The 12,218-nt window shown below is 38.8% G+C and overlaps 1 protein-coding gene and 1 pseudogene across 1 annotated transcript; one reads left to right on the forward strand and one right to left on the reverse strand.

The window, feature by feature from the left end:
* Positions 1-790: 790 nt before the first annotated feature.
* Positions 791-6,376, reverse strand: LOC126633887 (uncharacterized). The gene is made up of 4 exons (XM_050304419.1): positions 6,342-6,376; positions 5,426-6,234; positions 3,338-4,786; positions 791-2,863 (listed from the first exon to the last, which is right to left on the reverse strand). Exons 1-4 carry the CDS (start codon positions 6,374-6,376, stop codon positions 855-857), a joined length of 4,302 nt encoding a protein of 1,433 aa, XP_050160376.1. The 3' UTR covers positions 791-854.
* Positions 5,590-5,700, forward strand: LOC126584020 (small nucleolar RNA R71; annotated as a pseudogene).
* Positions 6,377-12,218: the final 5,842 nt, after the last annotated feature.

Below are 12,218 nucleotides of genomic sequence, written 5' to 3' on the forward strand. Positions count from 1 at the left end.
CTTTTTTTTTTATAACTTTTATGCTTAGAAACAACTTTCACATAGGTGCCCTCGGTACACGCCACAATCTTGATCTCTCACTCAATTTACCTTAAGCTTTCATCAAATTGGTATTCCCCAAACTATAAGGTATGGCTTATATTGAGCTAGAATGGGTAGAGTATGGTGCGGGTGATGAAAGAATTAGGCTAAAGTGTTTGGCTGCAACAATGGTGAATGGAGCACACAAAGGGATAGGATTTAAGCCTTTTAGTAGTTAAAACATGCATAGCCTAACATCATTTCATTGAGTTCATTCATGAATGATACCAAACACATGGTATCTGCAAAATAGAGTAATTCTTAGCATCCAAACAAAATAGAAGTAAAGAGATCATTTAAAGTGAAATTGAAAGAAAAAGATAGGAGTTGAAACACTTTAAACCCTCTAAAAGAAGCAATTAAGCTCAAAATAACTCACTAGGGTAGTTTCCACTATTCTTCTTCCAGAATTTGAATATGGTACCTCTATCATCATATCTCCAAGAATTACATCTTTATACAAGACACAAGATACAAAAATTTTTTATAGCAACCCAAAAGTTTGTTTGCAAACATAGTCCTCATAAGCATTCGAATTAGTAAGCAAAAGCACACTTAACCAAAACAAACACAAAAACAAACCTTCCATCCCAAAATACCCCCAAACCTATGGTAAGCATTGTCCTCGATGCTTAAAATTGTATGCAATTCAAGTAGGTAAATAATATGGAATGGTAACAACATAAACACCACATGAAGATAGAATACAAACCACACTAGGTTGCCTCCTAGCAAGCGCTTTATTTAATGTCTAGGCAAGACATGGAACTTGTTCATGGTGTTGTAAACTCAAGAAAATCGACAATTTGATACACTTGCCCTTCCTCCTCTTGTTGCAAATATGGTTTCAATCTCTGTCCATTGACTTTGAAAGAGGTGCCATTCTTCATGTTCTCTATCTCCACAGCTCCGTGGGGAAATGTTTGCAACACTTTGAATGGTCCTACCCATCTAGACTTCAATTTACCTGGAAAAAGTCTCAAACGTGAGTCATACAAAAGTACTTTCATACCTTGGTGAAACTCCTTCCTTAGGATGGCTTTGTCATGATAGAGCTTAGTCCTTTCCTTGTAAATTTTGGCATTTTCATATGCCTCATTTCTGAGCTCTTCCAACTCATTAAGTTGGAGCTTCCTTGCTATTCCAGCATCCTTGTAATCAAAGTTGAACTTCTTAATGGCCCAATATGCTCGGTGTTCAAGCTCCATTGGCAAATGACAAGCTTTCCCAAACACAAGACGATAAGGACTCATGCCAATGGGGGTCTTGTACGCTGTTCTATACGCCCAAAGTGCATCATTCAACCTCAACGACCAATCCTTCCTTGTGGGGCTCACAGTCTTCATCAAAATGTTTTTGATCTCCCTATTGCTAATCTCCACTTGTCCTGAGGTTTGAGGATGGTACGGGGTTGCCACTTTGTGGTTGATGTTGTACTTCCTCATCAATGATTCAAAGGGTTTGTTGCAGAAATGGCTACCACCATCACTAATAATAGCTCTTGGCGTTCCAAACCTACAAAAAATCACATCTTTAATAAAGTGCAAAACAACCTTATGATCATTAGTTCTTGTAGCAATGGCTTCAACCCATTTGGATACATAATCAACTGCCACTAATATGTATAAGTAGCCAAAAGATGATGGAAATGGTCCCATGAAGTCGATTCCCCAAACATCAAAAAGCTCTACCACCAAAATGTTGTTCAATGGCATCTCATTTCTTCGGCTAATGTTCCCCATCTTTTGGCACCTATCACAATTAGAACAAAAATCAAAAGCATCTTTGAATAAAGTAGGCCAAAAGAAACCAGATTGTAAAACTTTAAGAGATGTCTTTTTGGCACCAAAATGTCCGCCACATGCCAATGTATGACTGAACGTTAGAATGCTTTGTTGTTCACTCTCTGGGACACATCTCCTAATGATTTGATCAGGGCAATATTTAAACAAATATGGTTCGTCCCAAACGTAGTGCTTGACCATGGCAAGGAACTTTTTTCTTTCCTGAAAAGAAATGTCATTTCTCATTACACCACAAGCAAGATAATTAACGAAATCAGCATACCACGGTTCTTTTTCTTGAACAACAAGGAGTTGTTCATCTGGAAATGATTCATTTAGAGGCAAAGGTTGTGCAACTCCATGGTTCTCATTAAGTCTTGACAAGTGGTCAGCCACAACATTATCACTTCCCTTTTTATCTCGAACCTCCAAGTCAAACTCTTGTAGTAAGAGTATCCATCTAATTAAGCGTGGTTTAGCATCCTTCTTTGTCATCAAATACCTAAGGGCTGCATGATCAGAAAACACAATAACTTTAGATCCCACAAGGTATGACCGAAACTTCTCTAAAGCAAAAACAATAGCAAGCAACTCCTTTTCAGTTGTGGAATAGTTAAGTTGAGCATCATTTAGAGTCCGACTTGCATAGTAGATCACGTGTGGAAGTTTGTTCACCCTTTGCCCTAAAACTGCACCAATAGCATAGTCAGAGGCATCACACATTAATTCAAAAGGTAAAGACCAATCTGGTGCCATAATAATTGGGGCCGAGGTTAATTCCTGTTTCAAAGTTTTGAATGCATCCATACAAGCTGTATCAAAATGAAATGCAACATCTTTAGCTAATAGATTGCATAATGGACGAGTGATCATTGAAAAGTTCTTAATGAAACGTCGATAAAAACCCGCATGTCCCAAAAAACTTCTCACTCCCCTCACGGTTGTGGGAGGTGCCATCTTGGTGATTATGTCAATTTTAGCTTTGTCCACCTCCATTCCTTTGCTAGAGATTACATGTCCCAACACAATTCCTTGTTTCACCATGAATTGGCATTTTTCCCAATTGAGAACCAAATTTGTTTCCTGACATCTTTGAAGTACTAAAGAGAGATGGTTAAGACATTCATCAAAAGAAGAACCAAACACTGAAAAGTCATCCATAAATACCTCAATGAATCTTTCTACCATGTCAGAAAAGATGGCCAACATACATCTTTGGAAAGTTGCTGGAGCATTGCAAAGTCCAAATGGCATTCTCCTATATGCAAATGTGCCAAAGGGGCAAGTAAAGGTAGTTTTCTCTTGATCCTCTGGAGCAATTGCAATTTGATTGTAACCTGAGTAACCATCCAGAAAACAATAATGTGAGTAACCTGCCAATCTCTCAAGCATTTGATCTATGAAAGGCATAGGAAAGTAATCTTTTCTAGTGCTAGAATTCAACTTCCTGTAATCAGTGCAAACACGCCAACTGGCTGTGGGCTTTGTGGGCACAAGCTCTTTGTTTTCATTTGTCATCACTGTGATTCCCACCTTCTTGGGTACCACCTGAATAGCACTCACCCATTTGCTATCAGAAATGGGATATATGATTCCCACATCTAACAACTTCAACACTTCACTCCTCACCACTTCCTTCATGTGTGGATTGAGTCTTCTTTGTGGTTCACGGGTTGTCTTTGATCCATCCTCCAAAAGAATCCTATGCATGCACATGGTAGGGCTTATTCCCTTGATATCTGCAATAGACCATCCAATAGCTGATTTAGACTCTTTTAACACTCTCATTAGCTTATCTTCTTCATTTGGATTTAGGTCAGAAGCTATGATAACCGGAAGAGTTTCAAATTCAGCTAGATATGCATATTTAAGATGTGGTGGAAGTGGTTTAAGTTCAAGTTTTGGTGCCTTAACAATGGAAGGAATTAAATGTGACCTAGATGGTTCTAAATGCTCTACAAGAGGTGAAACATTTAAAGGATACGGTGCCAATGCTTCCAAGGCAGCTACTACTTTCATGAGTGCATCTTCTTCATCAAACTCATCTTGAGATTGAGTCAAAACAGTTTGTAATGGTTCACTAGATTGTGCCTGCAAGAACTTAGAGAAAACAAGTGAATCAAGCACATCAATGGCATAGCACTCAAGAGATGAAGAAGGATGAGAAAGAGACTCAAACACTTTAAATTGCACGGTCTCTCCTAGCACTGTCATAGTGAGGAGTCCATTTTGCACATCAATGATAGTCTTGGCCGTGGCCATGAATGGTCTTCCAAGCAAAATAGGCAACTCTCTATCATGTATAGGAGCTTCTTCCATGTCCAACACTACAAAATCCGCAGGCAAGATTAGTTTATCAATTTGAACTAGAATATCCTCTACTATACCTCTTGGATACTTCACGGATCTGTCTGCAAGTTGTAATGAAATGGTGGTGGCTTTCAATTCCCCCAAACCTAGTTGAAGGTACACAGAATAAGGCATTAAATTGATGCTAGCACCCAAATCAAGCATTGCTTTTTCAACTTTATTTTCTCCTATAGTAATGTTGATAGAGAAACTCCCTGGATCTTTGAGCTTTGGTGGAAGTTTTCTTTGCAACACTGCACTTACATTCTCAGACACCACTACCTTCTCATGTGGTCCATACTTCCTTTTGTAGTTGTTTAACTCTTTGAAGAATTTCCCATAAGCTGGCATGTTCCTAATGACATCAAGCAAAGGTAAGTTAACATTCACTTTACTTAGAATATCAAAAATGTCCTTAAATGACTTATCCTGCTTGCTTTTGGCAAGTCTTCCAGGGAATGGTATTGGTGGAGTATAAGGCTTCTCGGCCTTGTGAAGATTTGGTGCTTCAAATGAGGAATTGGCAGGGCTTGGTTCCTCATTTGGTTTCTCATTTTCTCCTTGAGTAACCCCTACATTCACATGATCAAATTCATTAGTAACTTCATTGCCAACTCTATTATCTATCACCTTACCATTTCTGAGTGTAATGATTGCTTTGGCTTGCTCTTGGTTCCTTTGGAGTATCACGGGTTGGCTTGGAAACTTTCCAACTTCTCTTTGGTTCAAGGCATCCGCAATCTGTCCCAATTGTGTCTCCATTTTGGTTAGGGCAGCCGAATGTTGTTGGAAAGTGCTATTGGTAGCTTGTTGGAATTGCAAGGTGTTTTGAGCTAACAACTTAACCGTATCCTCAAGTGTAGTGGCCGGTTTTGGTTGGAAGTTTTGGAATTGATTTTGATTTTGATTGTTGTTCCTCCATGAAAGATTGGGATGATCTCTCCAACTTGGGTTATATGTGTTTGAATACACATCATTCCTTGGCCTTTGATTGTAAGAATTCATGAGGTTCACTTGCTCTTGGACAAATTCGGGGTAGGCTTCCTTAGATGGACATTGATGAGTAAGGTGGTTTGGTATGTTGCAAATGGCACACACCTCATTTGCTTTTGGCACCATGTTGAGCACGGCTTCAAGCTTTTTTTCTAGGTTAGCTACCTGCAAGGAAAGTTCATGATTAGAGTTTGTTTCATATACTCCAACTTTCTTACCCCTTAAATCTTTGTGTTGAGCATTAGACCCCAACATCTCATAAATGTTATATGACTCTTGAGCATTCTTTTTCTTCAAAGCTCCACCTGCTGCATTATCAACAGTGGATTGACATGTTTGGGTTAGTCCATCATAGAAAATTTGCATTTGTAAATGAAAAGGTAACCCATGGTGTGGACATTGCAACAAAAGGCCTTTAAAACGCTCCCAACACTCATTGAAAGGTTCTCCATCATCTTGTTTGAAGTTGAAGATTTGTCCCCTTAATGTGGCTGTCTTTTGGGTGGAAAAAAACTTCTCCAAGAACTTCTTAGCCACGGCATCCCAAGTGATGAGGGAACCCGGTGCTAGAGTCATCAACCAACTCTTGGCCCTATCTTTCAATGTGTAAGGGAATACTCTCATCCTCAAATTTGCTTCACTTACTCCCTGCAAAGGTAAACCACTTACAACGTTATAAAATTCCTTAACATGAGCTAAAGGATCTTCATTAGGTAAGCCATAAAAAGAGGGAAGCATATGGAAATGTGAAGATTTAAGATCATAGTTTCTAGCTTCGGTGGGCAGCAAGATGCATGAAGGAGAATTTGGTATGATTGGTTGAGCAAAGTCTTCCAAAGCTCGAAGCTCATCTTGGTTGACCGCCATCTCTTCTTCTCTTTCCCAATTAATGTGCTTAGATCCTTCACTTGTTGAACTAGGCGAATTCCCTTCCTCTTCTTCACGGAAATTGGAAGAACTTGCTGGCACAAAGTTGTCAAAAGTGTTGCTCTTTAACCGTTCAATTCTTTGGCCTAACTCAACAAGTCTATTTGACATAAACTACCTGAAAACAAAATAAAACAAGTTTGATTATAAATTAGTACTCTACTTAAAATGAAAATAACAATGGTTCATAACTAAACAAGCAATTACAAGGGACTGAAATCAGTCCCCGGCAACGGCGCCATTTTTGTTGATGATATGTTTTAAACCTTCCTAATGCTAAAACATATTGAGTATAATAGCACAAGTAAGGGTGTCGAATCCACAGGGACTAATTGGACCTATATAATCACTTGTTTTGCAAGAACCATATTAAATGACTAAACTAGGCAACTTTAGACAGATTTGTTGTTGTAACTTAAAAACTCACAAGAATGATGACAACACAAGTAATGAATCAACAAGTAATAAAATGGAATAAAACCAATGGAGATGGAACTAGGGATTCGGTTTCACCATAGCTAAATTAATCCCATGTTTGTTAAATCAGTTTATGCTCATTCATTCACCTATTTCTTGAGTTTGTTTCACTTAGATATGATCAGAACTAAACCCCCCCTTGGCTAGGGGGGGATTCGAAATACATGTTTATGCTTGCGATATGATTTGTTTACTTCTAATTGCGTTTCATAAGTTGTGAATTCAATTTACTTATCTATGTGAATTACATTGATTTGTGTGTGTTGGTTGAGAGTGCACGCTTAATTATCATGCATAAATTGAATGCTAGGATATAAGGAAATTTCACCTAATCGTTATGGATTTATATTCATAAGTAGTAAAGGTTGATGATCTCAATCGCGTTAAGTAAATTCTTGGCATAAGTTTCATGCAATCATAGTAACAAATGCTTCGTCAATGCTTATGGTTTTCATAGAACTTAATGATTCTTGCTTGTATCTCTATTATGCAATCATGTAGGGGACTTGTGGGGAATGTTTTGGGTTGTCGTATGCAATCATTCATTTCAATAACGTTAGGAAAATCTGAAGGTTAATTTAAGCGGACCTAATTAACTTGGGGCGTTGAGAATTCATGGGTTATTGAAAAGCAATTGGAAATCGTTTTGAATGCAAGTATAACATGTGTGGAGATGAACCCCTTAGCTAGCTTTCCATCCATTCATTTAAACCAAATTCGTTTTAAAATCTGTTTTGATTTACAAGTTTATATTTTGTTTTCAATTTCGTAAAAACCAAATCCCCCTTTGTTTTCAAGTGTCAAATTAGTTAGAAAGTGTGTTAGTTTGTGTTTTAAGTGTTTTGAGTCAAGTTAAAACCTATTTTCGTCAAAATCTTGTTTAGAGTTCAAAACTGCCCAGAAAGTGGTTTTGAGTGTTTTTGTGTTATTTTGAGTCTTTTGGTTTGTTTTGGTGTTTTAAGTTATAGTTTTATATTCTTTGAGTCTAGTTAGTGTTTTAAACTTGTTTTTACGTTTTTGAGTCAATTCCAAGTGATTTTGCAATCCCTCCTAATCCCCGGCCTAGAACGATCCCTACTTACTTATTTTGCTACAATTGATAAAAAGAGGGTTTAATTTGTGTGCTTATATATTTCGCATCAGGAGACCCTCAATGCCGTGGGATTTGGCTACCAATACAAACCGAGGAATGACCCCTTTTCTAATACTTACAATCCCGGTTGGCGTGATCATCCAAATTTCAAATGGCGAGAACCCCAACAAGGCCAACAACAAAGCACATTTAGGCAACAACCCCTGGGTTTCTATCAAAAGCCGTTTGCGCCAACTCAACCCCAAGCACATCCCGCCCAAAAATCAGGTTCTTCTATTGATAATGATCAGATTTTTAATTTACTAACTTCTATGGCGCAGGGCATGCAAACTAGGGACTAGAAGGTGGACGAGTTGGAGAAGCAAGTGGGGCAAATTGCCGAGTTTATGGGGCAGTTTCGAGAGCAAGGCAAGTTGCCTAGCTCAACCGTGGTCAATCCAAAAGGTGGATTCGAATCTGCAAAACCTATAACTTTGCGAAGTAGGAAGCATGTAGGATCTGAACCCCAACACTCCAAATCACGTTCTAACGAGGTGGAGGAGTTGATGATTGAAGAGGAAGAACAAAAACCACCCACGGCAAAGGTGGAAACACCTTTGCCGCAAGCCCTATGTGATCCTAAGTCATCCAATCTGTCCAATAGAGGTAAGAACGAATCAAATCCAGTTCCGACTAATGTTTTTCCTTCGAATGTTCCTTTTCCAAATAGGTTCAAGCAAACAAAGAAAGAAGAAGTTGAAAAGGACATTCTAGAGACATTTAGGAAAGTTCAAGTCAACATACCCCTTTTGGATGCAATCAAGTAAGTCCCGAGGTACGCCAAGTTCTTGAAGGAACTTTGCACCACGAGGAAGAGGATGTCGACCAAGGAAGTTGTGAAAGTAGGCGAGAACGTGTCAGCCATCTTGCAACGCAAACTGCCCCCTAAATGCAAAGATCCGGGTAGTTTTACGATTCATTGTGTCATTGGTAATACTAGGTTTGAATCTGCCATGTTAGACTTAGGTGCATCTATAAATGTCATGCCATATTCAATTTATGCATCTATGAACCTAGGAGAGTTAAAAAATGATGGTGTAATCATACAATTGGCCGATAGATCTAATGCCTATCCAAAGGGAGTTTTGGAGGATGTTTTAGTGCAGGTTAATCATTTGATCTTTCCGGCGGATTTCTACGTACTTGAGATGGATGAATCGGACCATACCCCTTCATTACCTATCCTCCTTGGAAGGCCATTCATGAAAACGGCCCGAACAAAGATTGACGTGTTTAATGGCACTTTAACGATGGAATTTGATGGGGAAGTGATTAATTTCAATCTTTCTGATTCTATGAAGTTTCCTAGTGAAAATCATTCATGTTTTGCTATTGATATAATCGACTCTTTGGCGCAGGACCATTTTGACAATTTGAAGGACGATGCACTTGAATTGGTCATTGCACAAGGAAAGAACATGAAAAACATTGAAACAGCCACCAAGGAAACCCACGGCATGCATGAGGATTCCATTGCCGTGCCCCCTAGTGAAGATATCATTGAGATGGTGGCTGCCCTTGAGTCATTGCCATCACAAACTGCTTTGAAGTACTTGCTCACTAAAAAGGAAGCCAAACCGCGGCTAATTCGATAGATGTTGCTACTTCAAGAGTTCGATATTGAGATTCGTGACAAGAAGGGAAGTGAGAACGTGGTGGCTGACCACCTAAGCCGCATGGTGCATAAAGGTTAGTGAGCCTTGGTATGCCGATTTGGTGAACTTTTTGGTGTCAAAACAAATTCCAAGCACTTTCACTAGGCACCAACGTGATAAACTTAGGCATGATGCACGGTTTTATGTGTGGGATGATCCATATTTGTGGAAATTTTGCCCGGATCAGATTGTACGTCGATGTGTGCATGATTCTGAATTTCGTTCAATTTTAAGTTTTTGTCACACATATGCATGTGGTGGTCACTTTGGCACACAAAGAACAGCACTTAAGGTGTTACAATGTGAGTTCTATTGGCCTAGTATCTTTAAGGATGCTAGAACGTTTTGCTTAACATGTGATAAATGCCAAAGAATGGGTAACATAGGTGCTCGGGATCAAATGCCGCAAGTTTCTATCCTTAATGTTGAAATTTTTGATGTTTGGGGAATTGATTTTATGGGTCCCTTTCCTTCCTCGTATTGTTTCATGTATATTTTGCTTGCGGTTGATTATGTGTCGAAGTGGGTGGCAGCTAAAGCCACCCGGACTAATGACTCTAAAGTGGTTGCAGATTTTATTAGAACTAACATTTTTGCAAGGTTTGGCATGCCACGTGTCATCATAAGTGATGGAGGATCACACTTTTGCAACCGGACCATAGAGGCGTTATTGAGGAAATACAATGTCAACCATAGGGTTTCTACACCTTACCATCCTCAAACAAATGGCCAAGCCGAGGTTTCCAACCGTGAGATCAAACAAATTCTAGAGAAGACCGTTGGGCCTACAAGGAAGGATTGGAGCTTACGGTTAGATGATGCACTTTGGGCATATCATACGGCGTACAAGACACCCATTGGAATGTTGATAGGAGCATATTTATGCACCTTAGTTAGCTAGTTCTTATGCATTTTCATTATGTTTTCTGAGTTTAAAGTAGTCTTTTAAGCTAGTTTCATGTGTTTTCAAGTTTTAAGGGCATATTACATAAAATGATGCAAATTGGAGCATTTTAGAGCAAAATTGAGCTAGAATGGAGTGTATGCATATGGAGCACAAGGAATGGACGAGTTTGAAGGTCAAAGGAGCCTAAGAGATGAAGAAATGAAAGTGAAGAGCAAAGAATGCAAAAGTGGAAACCAAAGTTTCTAAAGTTGGAAGTTTCTATTCTTGGCTTTGGGCTTTTAGATGACCTATCCTTATCCTCTTAGACTTGGGCCGCACCTTTCCCCTTTCTAGAAACCCTTTGCCTTGCCTTGCAAGGCATTCTAGAAGGCCCATCCTTTACCCTATCCATCCAGCCGCACCCTAGGCCTTTTCCCATTAAAAATCTGATTATTTTAACCTAGTTTCTGATGGATTTGGGCTTCTAGAAACCCTAATCTGATTTGCTAGGGGTTTTAAGTGCCTATATATACTCATTAAACCTTTTGGCCGAAATGACCACCTTTCATATTCATCATTCATCACAGAAATTCGTCCATACACACCCTAGGCAGCAAAACACCCCAAAAACACCATTCTAGCGCCCAGAAAATCATAGCAGCCGCTCCACCTTCTTCCACCCTCTTTGCCGAGTTCTCCACCACCTTCCAACCATCAAACACTCTTCCACACTCCCCCTACACCCCTTGCCGTGCCTCTACACCCCCCAAAATCCAGTCTACATCATCAAAACAGCCCAGAAACCATCAACACCCAATCTGCAGCAAGCAAGGAAAAGGGACATATTCACTCAATTGTTTGGCTCTTCATTCTGAGTTGTTGAACAATTTTAGGTGTATTCTATCTTATATTTCAATGTCTAATTCATGTAATCTTTGTTTTGCTTTAAGTATGATTGGCTAAATTCGTTTGTGCTAAGGGTGTATTCAAGACCATGATTATATATGTGAAATAAGTTGATTATTTCCAGTTATCGTTGCATAAGTCGTGAATACAATTTGCTTAACCGTTTGATTTATAACTTATTCTTGTATGTTGATTGAGAGTGCACGCTTAATTTGCATGCTTGAATTTGGTGCTAGGATATAAGTTTGTTTCACCTAATCGTTATGAATTTATATTCACAAGTAGTGAAGGTCGCTAGTCACAATCGTGTTAAGTAGATTCTTGGCAAGAGTATCATGCTTTTCATAGTTACAAATGCCTTGTCGATGCTTATGATTTCCAAAGAACGTAATGATTCTAACTTGTGTCTTTATCATGCTGTTCATATAGAGAACTTGTTAGGAATAATTTGTTTGCGATGCATATTCATCCAATTCAATGATTCTAGGGAAATCTGAAGGTTAATTTAAGCGGACCTAATTAACTTGGAGTGTCGAGGTTCACAACTTATTAAATTGATAACTGGAAATTGATTTACGTTGCATATATTTCATGTGTGGAGAAGAATCCCTTAGCTATTCCATCATCCATTGATTCATCACAATTTTGTCTTACAATCTGTTTTCTTTACAATCTGCTGATAGGAGCATATTTATGCGCCTTAGTTAGCTTGTTCTTGTGCATTTACGTTGTTTTTCCTTAGTTAAAGTGGTCTTTTAAGCTAGTTTTATGTGTTTTCAGGTTTTAAGGGCAAAGTATGCAAAAGGGTGCATTTTGGAGCCTGTTGGAGCAAATTAGAGCTTGGAATGAAGATCATATGCTTGGAGCCATGAGGATGGACGAAATTGAAGATTTGAAGATGATGTTTCCTACTTGAACAAGGTTTCCTAGTTGAAGTAGGAAAGTCCCTAATTGAAGATGGAATCCTAGTTGAATTAGGATTCCTAGTTGAAATAGGTTTCCTAGTGAAATTGGGATTCCTAGAAGAT

This window comes from Malus sylvestris, chromosome 9, assembly GCF_916048215.2.
Source record: "Malus sylvestris chromosome 9, drMalSylv7.2, whole genome shotgun sequence".
Classification (NCBI taxonomy): Eukaryota; Viridiplantae; Streptophyta; class Magnoliopsida; order Rosales; family Rosaceae; genus Malus; species Malus sylvestris.

Excerpts from the sequence above, each read along its gene's own strand:
- LOC126633887 (XM_050304419.1), bottom strand. The coding sequence starts at position 6,376 with ATGGCGCCGTTGCCGGGGACTGATTTCAGTCCCTT. Across the intron at positions 4,787-5,425 it reads TCAACACAAAGATTTAAGGG|GGGTTACTCAAGGAGAAAAT; the intron begins GTAAGAAAGTTG and ends ATGTGAATGTAG. Across the intron at positions 2,864-3,337 it reads GCCCACAAAGCCCACAGCCA|GAATGGAGGTGGACAAAGCT; the intron begins GTTGGCGTGTTT and ends TCTCTAGCAAAG.